Raw genomic sequence first — 20,037 nt, 5'->3', positions numbered from 1 at the left:
AATCTGTGTATACATGTTTAGGATTTCTTTTTTCACAAATCTAAACATATATAAGGATTATTTTAAGGGCCATCATAGCTGATGCAACAAAAATGCAAAATTTTTTCATAAGCATGTTGTGACTGAAGACATATGTCCTAGTTCATCTTTCTCTTTAAGAAGCTGCTGCATTTGTACGCTGTAGGGTTTTGTACCCAAGGAGTTTCGTGATCTTCATCATGTTGATGAACTGAAGAACTTTGTAGCCAACATCCTTCTCAAGTTGGTGGTTAGTCACGTACTTGGATCTGTGCATTATTTGGTTAGTTACGTACTGGGAGCCGAGCATTAAAAGGAGAGATTGTCATTATTGAACAAGTCCAATTGAGTACTGGGGTAAGGGTTTAACTGTAGGTTGATATAAGGTATTGAGATTCTTTTACTTGTAACCACTTGTTGTGATAATAGTGGATTCTTAGGAGTGATGACCTTAAAATCACCCAGTGGGGTTTTTGCCTTGGAAGTTTTCTCCATTCGTATACAAATCACCATGTCAACTTTATTTTCCACTGCATATTAACTTAGTTGGTGATTTGTTTGTGCTACCATGCGTATTGTATGTTAATTAACTTAATTAATTCACTTGGCTAATTAATTGGTTAGTTTATCACAAGGGGCCAATACATTCTTGGCTTATAACCCACAATTGATGCTCAACAACTCTTTGATATGATGCTACAATAACTCAAATTTTACAGTGAGTCATTATCAGACTTCTTAATCAATGTAGTCACATTGAGATTTCGGTGGTAAGCGACTTCCCAAATTTGATTGTGTAGAAGTGTGGGCAACGTTTCTTATACCATTCATCTAGAGGTGGAAGAGTTTTGAGAAAACAGTTAATGTTTCTTTTGCCTTGTATTTTTTTGTTTTATTTTTTCTTAAAAAAAATAAAATAAAAACTCATATGTCATGTCATTAAAGCTAGGCCACATAATGTTCCCGTTAACGTTCATTTAAAAAAAAAAAATTCATCAACTCAGTATTTTGAGAAAATATACTAAGTATCAACTACATGAAGCCTCTCTTTCACAGTTTTCCTTATACTTTGGCCTAATTTTTTTTTTTTTGGTTATCTTTTTTCTTAGAAGTAAATAGACAATATTTCTTTTTCCCTAGTTAAAAGGCATCTCTTGCCAGGAAATTCTACCATGTATTGTTTACATGTAGCCTTCTTCTCATAGCAGGTGACTGGGTGTCAGTAAGATTCGTTGCTGTGAGAGGAAGGCAACATGTAGTAGTGGATACATGACATATTTTCTCCTCTTGCAGCAACCATGAAAAATGAGATTATATGGGGCCATAAAGCTACCATATATTCACCTATCAAAAAAAAAAAAAAAAAAAACACACACACACACACACACACCGCTTAGGGATGGAGCCAGAGCCAAATGTTTAGGGGCAAAGTTTCGAATTAAAAAAAAAAAAAAAAAACAAATTGCAACTTCAAGAATAATTTATTTTGGGGGTCAATTTAATATTTTATCATCTATTTGGGTCAACAATTCAAATTTAATTGTTGAGATTGGGTATGTTTTTAAGACCACGTTTTTTGGCCTTAAAGCAAAGGGGTAGCCTATGTGTGGGGATGAGTGGATTTTCGTCTAATATTTTGGTCATTAAGAGAGAGAATTTAGGCTAATTTTGGTATTAAGAATCCAAAAGGTGCAGCATGGGAATCTGATTTGGATTAAAATTAAAAGGCTTGTTTTTAATTCTTTTTATTTCATTTTGTATCATTCAATTGCTTTGTTACTTGTATATACAAGGAGAGCTATACTTTTCCTATTCATTCAATGAGAAATTTCTTTCTCTCATCTTCATCTCTGAGTTTAGCTTTTGACGGGAGATGGCAAACAACACATACATGGTGGGGTGTTTGTTGGTCCCAAATAGAATTATCACCAATATTTTGCCAATCCAAATAGCAATTACACACAAAAATACAAATATTTACATGGAAAACCCTTTCTCCTTGAAGGGAAAAATTACGGGAAAACTCCAAATCAATTTCACTATTATCAAATCAATTACAATATCCTTTGTATATATCTCATGGCTAAAGAAAAATATCTTTTGTTTTTCTTTGGTTCACATACACTCTCTTTGTGTCTCATGGCTAAAGAAAAACATTTGCTCTCACACACACTAGTTATTTGTCTAGAAGGTGGCAACACTTTACTCCCTCCTCTCCAGCTTTCTTTTATTCTTCTTTCTCTTTTCCAAGTAACTCTCATTAGCTATCTTCTCGAAGGTGGCAACATTTTGTTATCTCCTCTATAGCTTTCTTCTCTTCGTCTTTCTATTTTCATGTTGCTCTCCTTGGCTATCTTCTAGAAGGCGACAACAATTTTCTCTCTCCTCTCTAGCATTATTCTCTTCTTTTTTCTTCACTATTCAACATCAAAAAAAGCCTCACAAATTCTCCTTGATAAGTGTGCTTGTTGTCTCCCTCCTTGCATTACTTCTCAAGCAAAATTCCATTTTTTTTTTCTCTTTTTGTTTCACACTCTATTTTCCCTCTCCCCATAGGGAGAACCCTTGGACCAAAGTCATCAAATTTTTTGTAGCATTGTCTATTTATAAGACCTATTTTTCCTATTCCTACTTGCACAAGGAATACATTACTTCTTTAACAAAGAATAAACTTTTCTTCCACACCAAGAAATTGTATTTCCTTTCACACCGAAGAAATAACCCAAATTAATGTTTTCTTCTTCAACTAAGAAACCTAACTAACATTCCAAGTCACAATTAGAATTTGAGCCAATTTCTCAACAATGTTATTAAGGCCAAGGATGGAGCCAGACTTCGAACCTAGGGGGCAAGCTTAATGTAAGCTTATTGAACTTCATCACATCCATTAACATCACAGTCTCATATTTGCAAATGCAATCCAAGATCACACTACAATATATAAACTAATACCAATTTTATTGCTGGTGATTTTTCAAGATTTTTGTAAAGTTGTGATTTCCAATTATATTGTGTTGGATTTAATTCTGTGCCAAATTTGATTGTATTTTTCTTCAATCATTTTCCTTTTATGTATATGGGTTTATTTGTAAGGGATGAGTGTGAGAAATCGGTGAAGAATCAAGGTTCAAGAGTTGAATCAGTGGATTTCATGACTGGCTCGCGAGCAACTCGCTAGAAGTAATCCGCGAAAATGCCACGTGTGGAGCACATGATTGGAAGATGAAGAGTTGTGCTAGGCTGTCGTTTTTGCGACTATTTTGTGAAAAGGGCCAACCCGTGAAGGACTCGCGGAAGTCTCTGTTTGGCAAAAAGTTGTGTTTAGCTTTACCTTTTCTTTACCCACACTATATATACCCGAATTACCTACAAATTGTAATGAGTGCTTTTCAGAGAGAAAACCCTAGAAAATACACTTGAGAGTTAGAGATTGTTATACCCATAATCATAGACACATTTCCTTGTAGTTTTCCTTAACTCCTACCTATCCATCTCTAAATCCTTGAGAGATTGCTAGTCCAAACACTTACCACACCCATTCTGAGTGTAAAGTGAGATTTTGCTGCAGCTAGGAAGCATTGGAAGAAGCCATTTATTGGCGGATGCAATCAAGCTAAATTGCAGGATCCGGAAAGTTACAGAGGACAAGGCTCCGAGAAGTCAGTTGGTAGTAGGAGCTTGAAAGGTTCAAGTACATGGGGTAGATGAGGCTTGGAGAGTCTTTTGTTATTTATGTACTCCAACTTTATTCTCTAGTGGATTGATTTAAACTTGGAGGGTTGCGGAGAGGTTTTTCACTGAGTTCTTCAGTTTCCTCTTCGATAACACGTCTCGGTGTTATCTTGTATTTGCATCTCTTTTCCCTATTCTTTAAGCTTTCATTTTATTGTTGATGATGGATGAATATGGCTTAGGGTAGAGTTATCGGTTCATTGCACTTATTTACTCTTGTTCAACACTTAATCTTAGTTAGAGTAAAAGCAATCTAGCTGTAATTTTTAATTGGGGTCTGAACAAGCTCTTGAATTTTAGCACAAATCCGAGTTTTCAATTTTAATTTAGGATTTTTAAAAATTAGGACATCAGCACTAGAGGTTAGCAACACTAAATCATCATTATTATCTTATGAATTATTCATATCTTTTCATTGAATAATGCTAGGGACCCCAAATCCACACCCCCCATGAAATTAATCCCAAACAAAAAAAAAAAAAAAAAAACCCAAATAGACATGCCCACGAAACATAAAAATTTAATGTTAACAATTTATTGCAACAATAAAGTCACAACAATATTTAACAATTCATTATAAAACATGAAATACACAACTTTTCTATTGTCCTAGGACCACAAAAGTCAAATAAACATCCAATTTCAATTTTTTTTACTTCTTATTAGGGTTTGTTTGGATACTGCTTATTACTGAAAACTGAAAACACCGTAGCAAAATAATTTTTAAATATGTGAATAGTATTGTGGGGCCCATTTTGAATGAAATTTTTTCTGAAAAAAGAGGTTTGTGAGTCCCACGAACAGTGCACGGGACTTAGGTTTGGACGCAAAGCTATCCAAACGCATACTTAAGGTCTGTTTGGATACCACTTATTGCTGAAAATTGAAAATTGAAAACTGAAAACACTGTAGTAAAATAATTTTTAAATGTATGAATAGTACCATGAGACCTAGTTTTAAAATTGTTCTTGTAAAAAAAAGTACTTGCGAGTCTCATAAACAGTGCATGGGACCCAAAAAAAAACGTTGGACGCTGGACGTGGACGTAGTCTCCACTACAACACTACCCAGTACTCTAGTCTTCTAACAATAGCCACACGATTGTTTTCTTTAAAAACTTTTTCTTTCATGTTTTGATCTAAATATTAGAGGCCACACCTTTATACTTGAATATTAAGAAATATCAGTTACTACCAGTACCACTACTAGTTCTATACCTTGTCACCACTACAAGTAGAGAGAGAAGCAAGAGCTGGGAGATGGAGACTGGGTTTCAAAAAATTAAAAAAAGGGGCAAAGCAACTAGAGTCAGCTTCCTCACACAACACAACATAGAGAGAGACAGCAAGAGAGAGAGGGTTGCGGTTTGTTTTTCTGGTTTTAAAGTTTTGTCTAAAGGTTTTTCATATTATTCTTGGGGCAATTGGGCAAAAGGGAAGGTCAGTCAAATTTTTTTTTTTTTTGGTGTTTCATGGGGTAATTTGTAAATATTTTGGAGGGGGTAGGCTAATTGTATACATTTTGGGGTCAAATATTAAACTTGTGTGTATATATAAATATATATATATATATATATATATATGAATAAATCAAATTACAAAGCTACCATTCAAATTCAATCTTAGCAGGTAGTTGAAGTACACGTGTTAGGTGTGGCAACATAGCTCCATCCCTGACAAAGCTACCATTCAAATTCAATCTTAGCTTAATTCGGTAGTTGAACAAACACATCAATCGAATTTGATCCTCCTTCTTCCGGTTGAAATGTTTCATACATTCTCTCTCAGATAAAAAAAGAAAAGAAAAGAATGTTTCATACATGCTGTGAGTCTTGAAATATCTGTCTCTCTATTTTTATTTTTTTATTTTTTTATAGGTATATACGTGTGAATGTGTTGTGCTGTACCCGCATCTATGTGCCTATATAATTAACGTGGTATTTTTTGGGTAGCAATGCAACACGCCAACGCCATCCTTTTTATCCATCATAAGTTGCTCTAAGTATATTCAAATTATAACCAAACATGTCAATGACCCAAAGTTCACCGGATCATGCACATGTTGCTGTTTTAGCATTCCCATTTGGCTGCCATCCTTGGCCTCTCCTTAACCTCACTTGCAAATTAGCATGGGCAACCCCACACGTACGTTTTTCATTCTTCAACACTTCCAAATCCAACCAAAGGCTCTTTTCAACATCACAAGTTAACCTGCCAGACAACCTCAAAGCCTATGATGTTGCTGATGGTGTGCCTAATGGCCATGTTTTCACTCCAGGCAACCCCATCGAGGAATTGGAGCTGTTCATTTAGGCTGCACCTGAGAGCTTTAGGAAAGCCATGGATATGGCTGTGGCTGAGTTTGGGAGGAACATCAGTTGCTTGTTGACTGATGCTTTCTCGGTGTTTGCTTGTGAGATGGCTCAGAACATGCACGTAAAATGGGTGCCTTTTTGGGTTCCCGCACCTTATTGTCTCTCAGCTCACATTTACACTGATATCATCCATAAGACCTACGCTAATGCTTGTGGTAATGGTAATGGTGGTGTAGTGGGAGGCCTAAAGCCCATTGACAAAACCTTGGATGTTACTCCAGGGCTGTCTACAATGCGCTTTTGTGACCTATCCGATGAAGTACTCCAAGGTGACTCAAATTCATCACTTTTTTCTCAAACACTATACAGAATGAGTAAGGTACTTCCACAAGCAAGTGCTATTGTTATGAACTCGTTTCAAGAAATGAACTCTACCTTCATCACCAACGATCTCAAGTCCAAGTTTCAAGATGTGTTCTCCGTGGGTTTTCTCACCTTAACACTTCCACCTCCACCTCTACCACCATCACATTCAGATACCACAGGTTGCCTTCCTTGGTTGGACAAGCAAAAACCAACTACGGTAGCATATATTAGCTTTGGAACTGTGGCGGCCGTGCCACCTAACGAGTTTGTAGCTTTAGCTGAGGCACTGGAAGCGAGTGGTGTTCCTTTTCTTTGGTCTCTTAGGGACAATTTCAAGCAAATTCTACCGAATGGGTTTGTTCAAAGGACAAGCTTGCAAGGAAAAATAGTTCCGTGGGCACCACAGAGTCATGTCTTGGCACATAGTGCAGTAGGTGTGTATGTCACTCACTGTGGATATAACTCTGTGTTTGAGAGTATTGTTGGAGAGGTACCGATGATTTGTAGGCCAATCTTGGGTGATAACATGATGAATGGAAGGATGGTTGAGGCCGTGTGGGGGATAGGGGTGAGAGTTGAGGGTGTAGTGTTTACAAAGAATGGAATGCTCAAAAGCTTGGAACTCGTTCTGCGACATGAACAAGGAAGGAGAATGGGGGAGAAGATTAAAGAGCTTAAAGAGGTAGTAGTGAAGGCTGCTGGATCAAATGGGATTGCTTCCAAGGATTTCAAAACTTTTGTGGAGCTAATCTCTAAATAAGACATAAATCATAAAATAATTAAGAGAGGTGCTATTTGTTATTCTTGTTATTTGGATTGTCTGTTTAATTAGAGCCAAAGTTTATATCTCTATTGCTGTGGTTTTTCATTATCTGTTTTGTGGAATGCTTTTTTAATTTTTTTTAAAAAGTGAATTGAAGTGTAACATGGAAAATAAATAGCAAAGCTATGTATAACTGAATGGAGTGTGCCTTTTTTTTTTCTCAAAAAATTCTTGTGCTTTTATTATTTACAGGAAATTACATTTTGCCCACATGTGGTTTACTTTAAAAACAGTTTGCCTACTTGCAGTTTAAAAATTGACACTTTACTCACTTGATTAAACTCCGTTTGTCTTCTGTTACCACCTCAGATCAGGTGGATAAAGTGCCAATTTTTATCATATCAACTCTTTGATGGAGCAATTTTTTGTTTTGTTTTTTTGTTTTTTTGTTTTGTTTTGTTTTGTTTTTTTTTTTTTTTTTGCCGTAGAATTTTGAGTTAGTGCTTGTTTGGTGTAAAAATGTTAAATTTGAACTGTGTTTATGTAGCTGTTGCAATTTTAATAACAATTTCTTTGTTTCGGATGGCAAATTGTAAAATTGTCTATGTTTCTTTTCTCTCAATTACTTTACCTAACCATATCATTATGCATTTCGAAGGGTTTTGCGATGTGTTCAATTCTACACTTTGTGACCCTTTGAAAAGAAGATCTAAAAGTTAGGTTTTAATTTTTTACAAAACCTAATTTTTAGATCTTCTTTTCCTTTGATTTATTTATTTTTTATTTTATTTTATTTTTTTATGTTTTGAGGGGAGAGAGACAGGTAGCAAACATACAAGTTTACTCTTACTTTTAACTGAGGTGAGTAACGACAGACAAACAAAGCTTACATCAGATGAGTAAAGTACCAAGTTTTAAATCATAGGTAGGCAAAGTGTTTTTCAGAGAAACTACAGGTGGGCAAAGTATAATTGCTTCTATTTTTTAATTAAAAATTTATACACTTATACCATGCATCTAGAGGTGGAAGATTGTTGAGAAAACAATCAATTTTTCTTTTGCCCTATATTTTTTGTTTTATTTTTTCTTAAAAAAAAAAAAAAAACTAAAAACTCATATGTCATGTCATTAAAGCTAGGCCACATAATGTTCCAGTTAATGTTCAATTTTTTTTTTTTTTTTTTTTTTTTATATAAAAAAATTCATCAACTTTGTATTTTGAGAAAATATATTATGTATCAACTACATGTAGCCTCTCTCTTACGGTTTTCCTTATACTTTGGCCTAATTTTTTTTTTTTAAAATCGTTTTTCTTAAAAGTAAATAGACAATACTTCTTTTTCCCTAGTTAAAAGGCATCTCTTGCCGGGAAATTCTACCATGTATTGTTTACATGTAGCCTTCCTCTCATAGCAGGTGGCTGGATGTTAGTAAGACTCACTTGCTACTGTGAGAGGAAGGCTACATTTTGCAGTGGATACATGACATACTTTCTCATCTTACAGCAACCACGAGATATGAGATTATATGGGGCCACAAAGCTACCATATATTCACCTATCAAAAAAAAAAAAAAAAAAAAACACAAAGCTTAGGGATAGAGCCAGAGCCAAAGGTTTGGGGGCAAAGTTTCGAATTTAAAAAAAAAAAAAAAAAACAAATTGCAACTTCAAGAATAATTTATTTTGGGGTCAATTTAATATTTTATCATCTATTTGGGTCAACAATTCAAATTTAATTGTTGAGATTGGGTATGTTTTTAAGACCACGTTCTTTGGCCTCATATTTTGTAATAGTCTCTCGCCACATTGGCCAGGCATTTTAAAGCCCAATTGACACTTGGTTTTTTCTTTTGAATGCTATTGACACTTAGTTTGACAAATTCTAACCACTTTACAATCTCTTTAATACCATTATTTGACTTTTGTAAATATAATAAACATCACTGATAATGTTACAAACAACTAACATTAATTCCTCCATTGTGGTCATCAATGGATTCAATGAATATCAAAATAGTGAAAGAATAAAAATCAAGCATAGGAGTAGCCTTTGTGCAGAGCAGAGGAGTAGCCTATGTGTGGGGATGGGAGGATTTTTGTCTAATATTTTGATCAATAAGAGAGGGAATTTAGGCTAATTTTGGTATTAAGAATCCAAAAGGTCCAGCATGAGAACCTGATTTGGGTTAAAATTAAAAAGCTTGTTTTAAATTCTTTTTATTTCATTTTGTATCATTCAATTGCTTTGTTACTTGTATATATAAGGAGAGCTGTACTTTTCCTATTCATTCAATGCGAAATTTCTTTCTCTCATCTTCATCTCTGAATTTAGCTTTTGACAGGAGATGGCAAACAACACATACATGGTGGGGTGTTTGTTGGTCCTAAATAGAATTATCACCAATATATTATCAACCCAAATAGAAATTACACACAAAAATACAAATATTTATATGGAAAACCCTTTCTCCTTGAAGGGAAAAATTATGGGACAAACTCCAAATCAATTTCACAATTATCAAATTAATTATAATATCTCTTGTATATGTCTCATGACTAAAGAAAAATATCTCTTGTTCTTCTATGGTTCAAATACACTCTCTTTATGTCTCACGGTTAAAGAAAAACATTTGCTCTCACATGCACTAGTTATTTGTCTAGAAGGTGGCAACACTTTACTCCTTCCTCTCTGGCTTTCTTTTATTCTTTTTTCTCTTTTCCAAGTAACTCTCGTTGGCTATCTTCTCAAAGGTGGCAGCACTTTGTTATCTCCTCTATAGCTTTCTTCTCTTCGTCTTTATCTTTTCACGTTGCTCTCCTTGGCTATCTTCTAGAAGGCGACAACCATTTTCTCTCTCCTCTCTAGCATTATTCTCATCTTTTTTCTTCGCTATTCAACATCAAACAAAGCCTCACAAATTCTCCTTGATAATGTGCTTGTTATCTCCCTCCTTGCATTACCTCCCAAGCAAAAATTCATGTTTTTCTCTTTTTGTTTCACGCTCTATTTTCCCTCTCTCCATAGGGAGAACCTTTGGACCAAAGTTATCAAATTTTTTGTATCATTGTCTATTTATAAGACTTATTTTCCTATTCCTTCTTGCACAAGGAATACCTTACTTCTTAAACAAAGTATACACTTTTCTTCCACACCAAGAAATAGTCTTTCCTTATACACTAAAGAAATAACCCAAATTAATGTTTCCTTCTTCAACTAAGAAACCTAACTAACATTCCAAGTCACAATTATAATTTGAGCCAATTTCTCAACAATGTTATTAGGGCCAAGGATGGAGCCAGACTTCGAACCTAGGGGCCAAGCTTAATGTAAGCTTATCGAATTTCATCATGCTCATTAACATCATAGTATCATATTTGCAAATGCAATCCAAGATCACACTACAATATGTAAACTAATACCAATTTTATTGTTGGTGATTTTTCAAGATCTTTGTAAAGTTGTGATTTCCAACTATATTGTGTTGGTTTTAATTCCATGCCAAATTTAATTGTATTTTTCTTCAATCATTTTCCCTTTATGTATATGGGTTTATTTGTAAGAGATGAGTGTGAGAGATTGGTGAAGAATCAAGTTTCAAGAGTTGAATCAGTGGATTTCACGATTGGTTCGCGAGTAACTCGCGAGAAGCAATCAGTGAAAATGCCATGTGTGGAGCACATGAGTGGAAGATGAAGAGTTGTGCCAAGCTGTCATTTTTGCGACTGTTTTGCAAGAAGGGCCAACCCGCGAAGGACTTGCGAAAGTCTCTATTTGGCAAAAAGTTGTGTTTTGCTTTACCTTTTCTTTACCCACATTATATATACTCTCATTACCCATGAATTGTAATGAGTGCTTTTCAGAGAGAAAACCCTAGAAAATACACTTGAGAGTTGGAGATTGTTATACCCACAATCATCTACACATTTCCTTGTAGTTTTCCTCAATTCCTACCTCTTCATCTCTAAATCCTTGAGAGGCTGCTAGCCTAAACACTTACCACATCTATTCTGAGTATGAAGTGAGATTTTGCTGCTACTAGGAAGCATTGGAAGGAGCCATTCATTGGTGGATGCAATAGGACTGAATTGCGGGATATGGAAAGTTAGAGAAGACAAGGCTTCGAGAAGTTAGCTAGTAGCAATAGCTTGAAGAGCTCAAGTACATGGGGTAGACTAGGCTTGGAGGGTTTTTTGTTATTCGTGTACTCCAATTTTATTCTCTAGTATATTGATTTTGACTTGGAGGGTCGAGGAGAGGTTTTTCGTCGAGTTTTTCAGTTTCATCTTCAATAACACATCTCGGTGTTATTTTGTGTTTGCAATTTAGCCATAATTTTTAATTGGGGGTCTGAACAAGCTCTTGTATTTTAGCAAAAATCCGAGCTTTCAATTTTATTTTAGGATTTTTAAAAATTAGGACATCAACACTAGAGGTTAGCAACACTAAATCATCATTATTAACTTATGAATTACTCATATCTTTTCGTTGAATAATGCTAGGGACACCCAAATCCACAACATCCCCATGAAATTAATCCCAAACAAAAACCCAAATAAAGATGCCCACGAAACATAAAAATTTAATGTTAACAATTTATTGAAACGATAAAGCCACAAAAATATTTAACAATTCATTATAAAACATGAAATACACAACTTTTCTATTGTCCTAAGACCACAAAAGTCAAATAAACATCCAATTTCAATTTTTTTTTCTCTTCTTATTAGTCTCCACTACAACACTACCCAGTACTCTAGTCCTATAACAATAGCCACACGTTTGTTTTCATTAAAAACTTTTTCTTTCATGTTTTGATCTAAATATTAGAGGCCACACCTTTATACTTGAATATTGAGAAATATCAGTCACTACCAGTACCACTACTAGTTCTATACCTCGTCACTGCATACAAGTAGAGAGAGAAGCAAGAGCTGGGAGATGGAGACTGGGTTACAAAAAATTTAAAAAAATGGGCAAAGCAACTAGAATCAGCTTCCTCACACAACACAACATAGAGAGAGACAGCAAGAGAGAGAGAGGATTGTAGTTTGTTTTTCTGGTTTTAAAGTTTTTTCTAAAGGTTTTTCATATTATTCTTGGGGAAATTGGGCAAAAGGGGAGTTCAGTCAATTTTTTTGGTGTTTCATGGGGTAATTTGTAAATATTTTGGACGGGTAGGCTAAGTGTATATATTTTGGGGTCAAATATTAAACTTGTGTCTATATATATATATGCATAAGTCAAATTTCAAAAAAAGTTGGGGGAATTGCCCCCAATGCCAAAGCATAGCTGCGTCCTTGATTTAGGGCGAGGGGACCATGGCCCCCCTAGTCATAACATAGCTCCATCCCTGACAAAGCTACCATTTAAATTCAATCTTAGCTTAGGTAGTTGAAGTACACGTATTAGGTGTGGCAACATAGCTCCATTCCTGACAAAGCTACCATTCAAATTCAATCTTGGCTTAGGTAGTTGAACAAACACATGAATCGAATTTGATCCTTCTTCTTCCAGTTGAAATGACCCAAACATGTCAATGACCCAAAGTTCACCGGATCATGCACATGTTGCTGTTTTAGCATTCCCATTTGGCTGCCATCCTTGGCCTCTCCTTAACCTCACTTGCAAATTAGCACGGGCAACCCCACACGTACCTTTTTCACTCTTCAACACTTAAATCCAACCAAAGGCTCTTTTCAACCTCACAAGTTAACCTGCCAGACAACCTCAAAGCCTATGATGTTGCTGATGGTGTGCCTAATGGCCATGTTTTCACTCCAGGCAACCCCATCGAGGAATTGGTGCTGTTCATTAAGGCTGCACCTGAGAGCTTTGGGAAAGCCATGGACATGACTGTGGTTGAGTTTGGGAGGAACATCAGTTGCTTGTTGACTGATGCTTCTCGGTGTTTGCTTGTGAGATGGCTCAGAACATGAACGTAAAATGGGTGTCTTTTTGAGTTCCCGCACCTAATTGTCTCTCAGCTCACATTTACACTGATATCATCCATAAGACCTACGCTAATGCTTGTGGTAATGGTAATGGTGGTGTAGTGGGAGGCCTAAAGCCCATTGACAAAACCTTGGATGTTATTCCAGGGCTGTCTACAATGCGCTTTTGTGACCTATCCGATGAAGTACTCCAAGGTGACTCAAATTCATCACTTTTTTCACAAACACCATACAGAATGAGTAAGGTACTTCCACAAGCAAGTGCTATTGTTATGAACTCGTTTCAAGAAATAAACTCTACCATCATCGCCAATGATCTCAAGTCCAAGTTTCAAGATGTGTTCTACGTGGGTTTTCTCACCTTAACACTTCCACCTCCACCTCTACCACCATCACATTCAGATACCACAGGTTGCCTTTATTAAAAGTGCAAGTAATATCTCACAGCAGAGGTGCACAAAGGTGGCTAGTAGTGCAGCAAGTTACTGATGTGAGATGCATCAGTCAAGCCACGAAGGCTGTAGCTGCTGATAAGGAGTGCACTGCTCAGAGCACAAGGATTGCATCAAATGGCTCGATGAGCATAGAAGTGTAAGAAATGCTTGAAGCCGTGCCAGATCTCGAGCTCTTCATCTAATAACATTGAGGAAGTTAGTTCCGCAAATTCAGGAGTCTTTTGCTCTTGGATTGCCATGTGTACAGATTCTGGAAGGTCCAAATAACAGAATTTGGCGCCAATTGTAGGACGGTTATATTTTTTTGTGTATATAAAACAGAGTACAGTTATGTATTATTTCATTCATTCCATTTCTTGTAATTTTCTTCTCCATCAATGAAATTCTCTCAATTCTATTTAGATTCTCTAGTTTTTACATGGTATCAGAGCAACTAGCACAGTTAATACTGATTTCCTAGTCTCGTTTTTGATTCCAAAAGATTCTTGCTTACCAAACAGAAATTCCTTTGAGAAAATTCTTGAATTCTGATTCACAGAGACTTGATTCATCTGTGTTGATACTGTATCTTGAAGAATCTTTTGTTTTTCTTTTCCAATTTGATTAGAAGTTTCATACAAGCTCGTGGATAGCATCAATGGCTTCTGGAGAAGGAAGTGACTTTGTTCCTGTGCACAATCAATCCACACAGCAAATCCCTCAGTCCAACTCAGAGACCAATTCTCCCAATCAATTTTTCCTTAGTGCCAGTGAGAATCCAGGGAATATCTTAGTCACTCAACCACTTTTGGGAATGAGAAACTATCAATCTTGGTCTAGAGCTATGGTTCTAGCATTAACTGCTAAGAAAAAGATAGGATTCATGAATGGCAAGATTGCAAAGCCTGAAGATGATTCTCCTCTGTACGAAGATTGGGAAAGCTATAACACAATGGTGCTTTCTTGGTTGATCAACTCTATGCATGTTGATGTGTCAAGCAGCATCATGTATTGTGAGACTGCAAGGGAGATGTGGCTTGAGTTGTAGTGTATGTTTTCAAAGGGAAATGGACCAAAAATTTACAATCTTCAACAGGAAATCTCACAGATAACTCAGAGTCAGTTGTTAGTGACTGGGTATTACTCTAAGTTCAAGAAGCTTTGGGATCAACTGCTTCATTATGAGCCATTGCTAGCTTGTACTTGTGGGGCAATGAAGATTCTAAGCATTGCTCATGAAAAGTCCTATGTAATGAGGTTTTTAATGGGGCTTAATGAGAATTTTTGAGCCTGTGAGGAGTCATATTCTCATGCTTGAGCCATTTCCATCAATGAGCAAGGTGTATGCTTTGGTTCTCCAAGAAGAATCTCATAAACGCATTGGTCATGGTTCTGCCTTCACACCTAAACCTGATTCAGTGGCAATGTATGCCAACACCAGAGGGAATTATGGAGGTAAAGGTGGCCCTAAGAAGGAGAGGCATTTGTACACCCATTGCAACATGCTTGGACACACTATGGACAAGTGTTACAAGTTGCATGGATATCCACCAGGTTACAAGCACAAAGGCAAGCCAAATTCCAATGCTAATCAAGTTTCATATCCTCAAGGCCAAGGTGTTGAAGTTCCTTCCAATGCATTTGCTCAATGTCCTATTTCTGAGGCACAGTGTGAGCAATTGCTTGCTCTTTTCAATACTAATACTGATCAAGGTACTAATCACCATGTTGCAACTGTGAGTACAAGTGGTGTTGTCTCTAACATGCTTCCTAGAGCTCCTGGTGTACCTGCTGTAACTGGTATGCCTTCCTCATCCATTTCACCTTCAGACAGTGCCAATTGCTCTTTTGTTGACACTATGTCAGGTACAAATTCATTGTTCCCTTTCACTCCTTCTTTAAGGCATTCCATTTTTTCTGTCAAAGTAGTTGATAGAGAGGTCTTTCATGCCACTGATTGGGTCATAGACACAGGGGCTACTAATCATATGGTGCATTCCATTACATGTTTTACTACTATCACTGCTACTTTAAATACATTTGTTAATCTACCCAATGGAGAAGTAGCTTCAGTCATTCATGTTGGCATTGTGAAAATCTCAGAACATCTTACCCTTCATAATGTTCTATGTGTTCCATCCTTTAGCTTCAATCTTATTTTTGTCAGTTAGCTAGCCAAGTCCACTGTTTGTTGCCTTGTTTTCTTTGGAAAATTATGCTTTATCCAGGACCTTGCTTATTGGAGCACACTTGGTCTGGTTAGAGAATGCAATGGACTTTATTTGTTGGACAAGGGCAGCATCTCTACACCTTCTATTGTAGCTTCTATTTTAGCTTCTGTACATAGTTCACAGCTTCATATCTAGCACTCCAGATTGGGTCATCTGTCCAATGCCAAATTGGCTTCAATAAAACCAAATGATGTACCTTGTTTCACTTCTATTGAGAATTTCAATTGTGACATTTGTCCACTTGCTAAACAAAAACATTTACCTTTCCATAAAAGTTCTCATTTCTCTAATTCTTGCTTTGAATTGATCCATTGTGACTTGTGGGGACCTTTCTCAATTCCTACTATTGATCATTGCAAGTATTTTTAAACCATTGTTGATGATTACTCTAGGTGCACTTGGGTGTATTTGTTAAAGCATAAATCCCAAACACAATCTGTTTTAGAACAATTTTACACTATGGTGGAAACCCAATTCTCTAAGAAAATTAAAACTTTAAGATCAGATTATGGTATTGAATTCTTCATGAAAGATTTCTTTGCCAAGAAGGGCACCTTGCATCATTTAAGTTGTGTTGAAACCCCACAACAAAATGCTATTGTTGAGAGGAAACATCAACACATCTTGAATGTGGCAAGAGCTCTCATGTTTCAATCTCATTTACCTTTGCATTTGTGGGGCCATGCTATTCTTGCTACTGTTTATTTGATCAAAAAAATCCCCTCATTTGCTTTATCAAATAAAATTCCTTTTGAAGTGTTATATGGTCATCCACCTAGTTATGCACATTTAAAGGTGTTTGGTTGCTTATGCTTTGCTTTTAAACTTTCTTCTCACAGATCTAAGTTTGCACCTAGGGTTGTTAGATGTGTTTTCTTGGGATATCCTTTTGGGGTTAAAGGATATAAAGTCCTTGATTTAGCTGCTAATAGGGTGTTCCTTTCTAGAGATGTGGTTTTTCATGAATATTCCTTTCATTTTGCTTTTGTTTCAACTAATATTACAAATCTTTTTGTTCCTACTGCTGTTGAGGCTTCCTGTCCTGCTGATGTTGATGGGTTTGTTGCTCCCATTAGCATACCTGATCCTGTTGCCTTAGATTTTGATGTTGTTCCTTCTCCTTCTACTATTGTTCAACCTATTCCTAGTGCTTTACCTTCTAATGCTACTTCTTCTAGTCCTATTTAGGTGCCTAATTCTAATGCTACACCAATTGTTTCAGTTCCTCTAGTTAGGAAGTCAACTAGAGACATCAAACCTCCTGCCTACTTCTAGGACTATGCTTGTACTGCTGTTGCAGCTGGTGCTCCTTATGATCTTGCTTAGTGCCTTACCTATTCCCATTTGGAACCTTGCTATCACTCTTATTTGCTGGCAGTAAGTTCTAGTCCCAAAGAACCTCATAGCTTTTCCTAAGCAGTTCAGGACCCACTTTGGAGGGTTGCCATGGACAAAGAAATCCAAGCCCTTGAGATGAATCATACATGAGATGTGACTAGTTTACCTCCTGGTAAGTCTCCCATTGGCTGCAAATGGGTCTACAAAGTGAAGCTTAATCCTGATGGTAGTGTTCAGACGTTTAAAGCCAGGCTGGTTGCCAAGGGTTATACCCAAAGGGAAGGACTTAATTTCCTTGAAACCTTTTCTCCTATTGCTAAAACAGTTTCAGTGAGGGTCTTGCTTGCTTTTGCTACTGCCAGGCAGTGGCCTTTGCACCAATTGGACATCAACAATGCTTTTTTGCATGGAGATTTAGATGAAGAGGTCTATATGTCATTGCCACCTGGTTTTTACAGTAAGGGGGAGTGTGTTTTAGCCTCTTCTACTGCTCCTAGGGTGTGTAAATTGGTTAAGTCACTTTATGACTTGAGATAGGCTTTAAGGCAGTAGTACACTAAGCTGTCAGCAACTATAAAGAAGCTTGGTTTTGTTCAATCTCAAGCTGATCACTTCTTATTTGTGCATAGCAAAGGGTCTTTGTTCACTGCTTTACTGGTTTATGTTGATGATATGGTAATCACTGGCAATGATCATGCTTGTGTTGCCTCTCTCAAGTCTGTTTTAGATCAGAAGTTTGGTATTAAGGATTTGGGATCACTCAAGTATTTCTTGGGTTTAGAAATTGCAAGAGACAAGAGTGGAATTAGCCTATCTGAAAGGAAGTATGCTTTGGAAGTTCTTGAGGGAACTGGTATGTCAAGGTGTAAACCAGTCCAAACTCCAATGGAACAACAACTCAAGTTGTCTATAGACAGTGGAGACTTGCTTACCAAAGCAGCCACTAGGATTCTACAGTACATTAAAGGAACACCTGGTCAAGGTGTTTTCTTCCCTAGCAACTCTGACCTGCACTTAAAAGCATACTGTGATGTAGATTGGGCAGGATGCCCAGATGCAAGGAAGTCTTTAACAGGTTATTATGTGTTTCTTGGTGATGCATTAGTGTCTTGGAGGTCTAAAAAGCAAAGCATAGTGTCTAGGTCTAGTGCAGAGGTAGAGTATAGGGCTATGGCCACTACTACCTATGAATTAACTTAGATTCTACATTTATTACAGGATTTACATGTCAAACATGATAAGCCTGCATTGATGTACTGTGATAACTAGGCAGCACTTCATATAGCTGCAAACCCAATATTCCGTGAGAGGTCAAAACATATAGAAGCAGATTGCCATGTTGTGAGAAACAAGATTCTTGATGGTGCACTTAAAACCTTCTATGTATCAACCAAGGATTAGTTGGCAGATGTGTTCACCAAAGCATTAGGAGTGGAAATTTTTTTAAGACTGATCAGAAGGCTAGGTGTGATCAATATTTTTGCTTCTACAGTGGCTTATCCTCATTTAGGTTTGGAAGAGCAAAAGGCAAGAGCTGTGCTCTTGAGGGGGAGTATTAAAAGTGCAAGTAATATCTCACAGCAGAGGTGCACAAAGGTGGCTAGTAGTGCAGCAGCTACTGATGTGAGATGCACTAGTCAAGCCATGAAGGCAACAGCTGCTGATAAGGAGTGCACTGCTCAGAGCACAAGGATTGCATCAAATGGCTTGATGAGCACATAAGTGTTAGAAATGCTTGAAGCCATGCCAGATCACAAGCTCTTCATCAAATAACATTGAAGAAGTTAGTTCCGCAAATTCAGTTTTGCTCTTGGATTGCCACATGTACAGATTCTGGAAGGTCCAAATAACAGAATTTGGCGCCAATTGTAGGGCGGTTATATTTTTCTGTGTATATAAAACAGAGTACAGTTATGTATTATTTCATTCATTCCATTTCTTGTAATTTTCTTCTCCATCAATGAAATTCTCTCAATTCTATTTAGATTCTCTAGTTTTTACGGCCTTCCTTGGTTGGACAAGCAAAAACCAACTTCGGTTGCATATATTAGCTTTGGAACTGTGGCGGCCATGCCACCTAACGAGTTTGTAGCTTTAGTTGAGGCAATGGAAGCGAGTGGTGTTGCTTTTCTTTGGTCTCTTAAGGACAATTTCAAGCAAATTCTACCAAATGGGTTTGTTCAAAGGACAAGCTTGCAAGGAAAAATAGTTCCATGGGCACCACAAAGTCATGTCTTAGCACATAGTACAGTAGGTGTGTATGTCACTCACTGTGGATATAACTCTGTGTTTGAGAGTATTGTTGGAGAGGTGCCGATGATTTGTAGGCCAATCTTGGGTGATAACATGATGAATGGAAGGATGGTTGAGGCCGTGTGGGGGATTGGGGTGAGAGTTGAGGGTGGAATGTTCACAAAGAATGAATGCTCAAAAGCTTGGAACTTGTTCTGCAACATGAACAAGGAAGGAGGATGAGGGAGAAGAGTAAAGTGCTTAAAGAGGTAGTAGTGAAGGCTGCTGGATCAAATGGGATTGATTCCAAGGATTTCAAAACTTTGATGGAGGTAATCTCTAAATAAGACATAAATCATAAAATAATTAAGAGAGGTGCTATTTGTTATTCTTGGTATTTGCTATTTGGATTGTCTATTTAATTAGAGCCAAAGTTTATATCTCTATTGCTGTGGTTTTCCATTATTTGTTTTGTGGAATGCTTTTTTAATTTTTTTTTTTAAGTGAATTGAAGTATGTAACATGGAAAATAAATTTGTCGAGCAGCAAAGCTATGTATAATTGAATGGAGTGTGCCTTTTTTTTCTTTCTCAAGATATTCTTGTGCTTTTATTTTTTACGGGAAATTACATTTTGCTCACTTGTAGTTTGTCTTA

At 36.7% G+C, this 20,037-nt stretch overlaps 1 protein-coding gene and 1 pseudogene across 1 annotated transcript; both read left to right on the top strand.

Annotated features, from left to right (window-relative positions):
• Positions 1 to 5,573: 5,573 nt before the first annotated feature.
• Positions 5,574 to 19,728, top strand: LOC115983621 (annotated as a pseudogene).
• On the top strand, positions 5,775 to 7,276 carry LOC115983622 (anthocyanidin 3-O-glucosyltransferase 7-like). The gene has a single exon (XM_031106351.1). The coding sequence runs from the start codon at positions 6,090 to 6,092 to the stop codon at positions 7,188 to 7,190; it is 1,101 nt and encodes a 366-aa protein (XP_030962211.1). The 5' UTR covers positions 5,775 to 6,089; the 3' UTR covers positions 7,191 to 7,276.
• Positions 19,729 to 20,037: the final 309 nt, after the last annotated feature.

The sequence above is a fragment of the Quercus lobata genome, chromosome 4, assembly GCF_001633185.2.
Source record: "Quercus lobata isolate SW786 chromosome 4, ValleyOak3.0 Primary Assembly, whole genome shotgun sequence".
Taxonomy (NCBI): Eukaryota; Viridiplantae; Streptophyta; class Magnoliopsida; order Fagales; family Fagaceae; genus Quercus; species Quercus lobata.
This window is presented reverse-complemented; position numbering and strand designations above follow the sequence as displayed.

Coding starts and splice junctions, on each gene's coding strand:
- LOC115983622 (XM_031106351.1), top strand. CDS start 6,090: ATGGATATGGCTGTGGCTGAGTTTGGGAGGAACATCAGTTGCTTGTTG.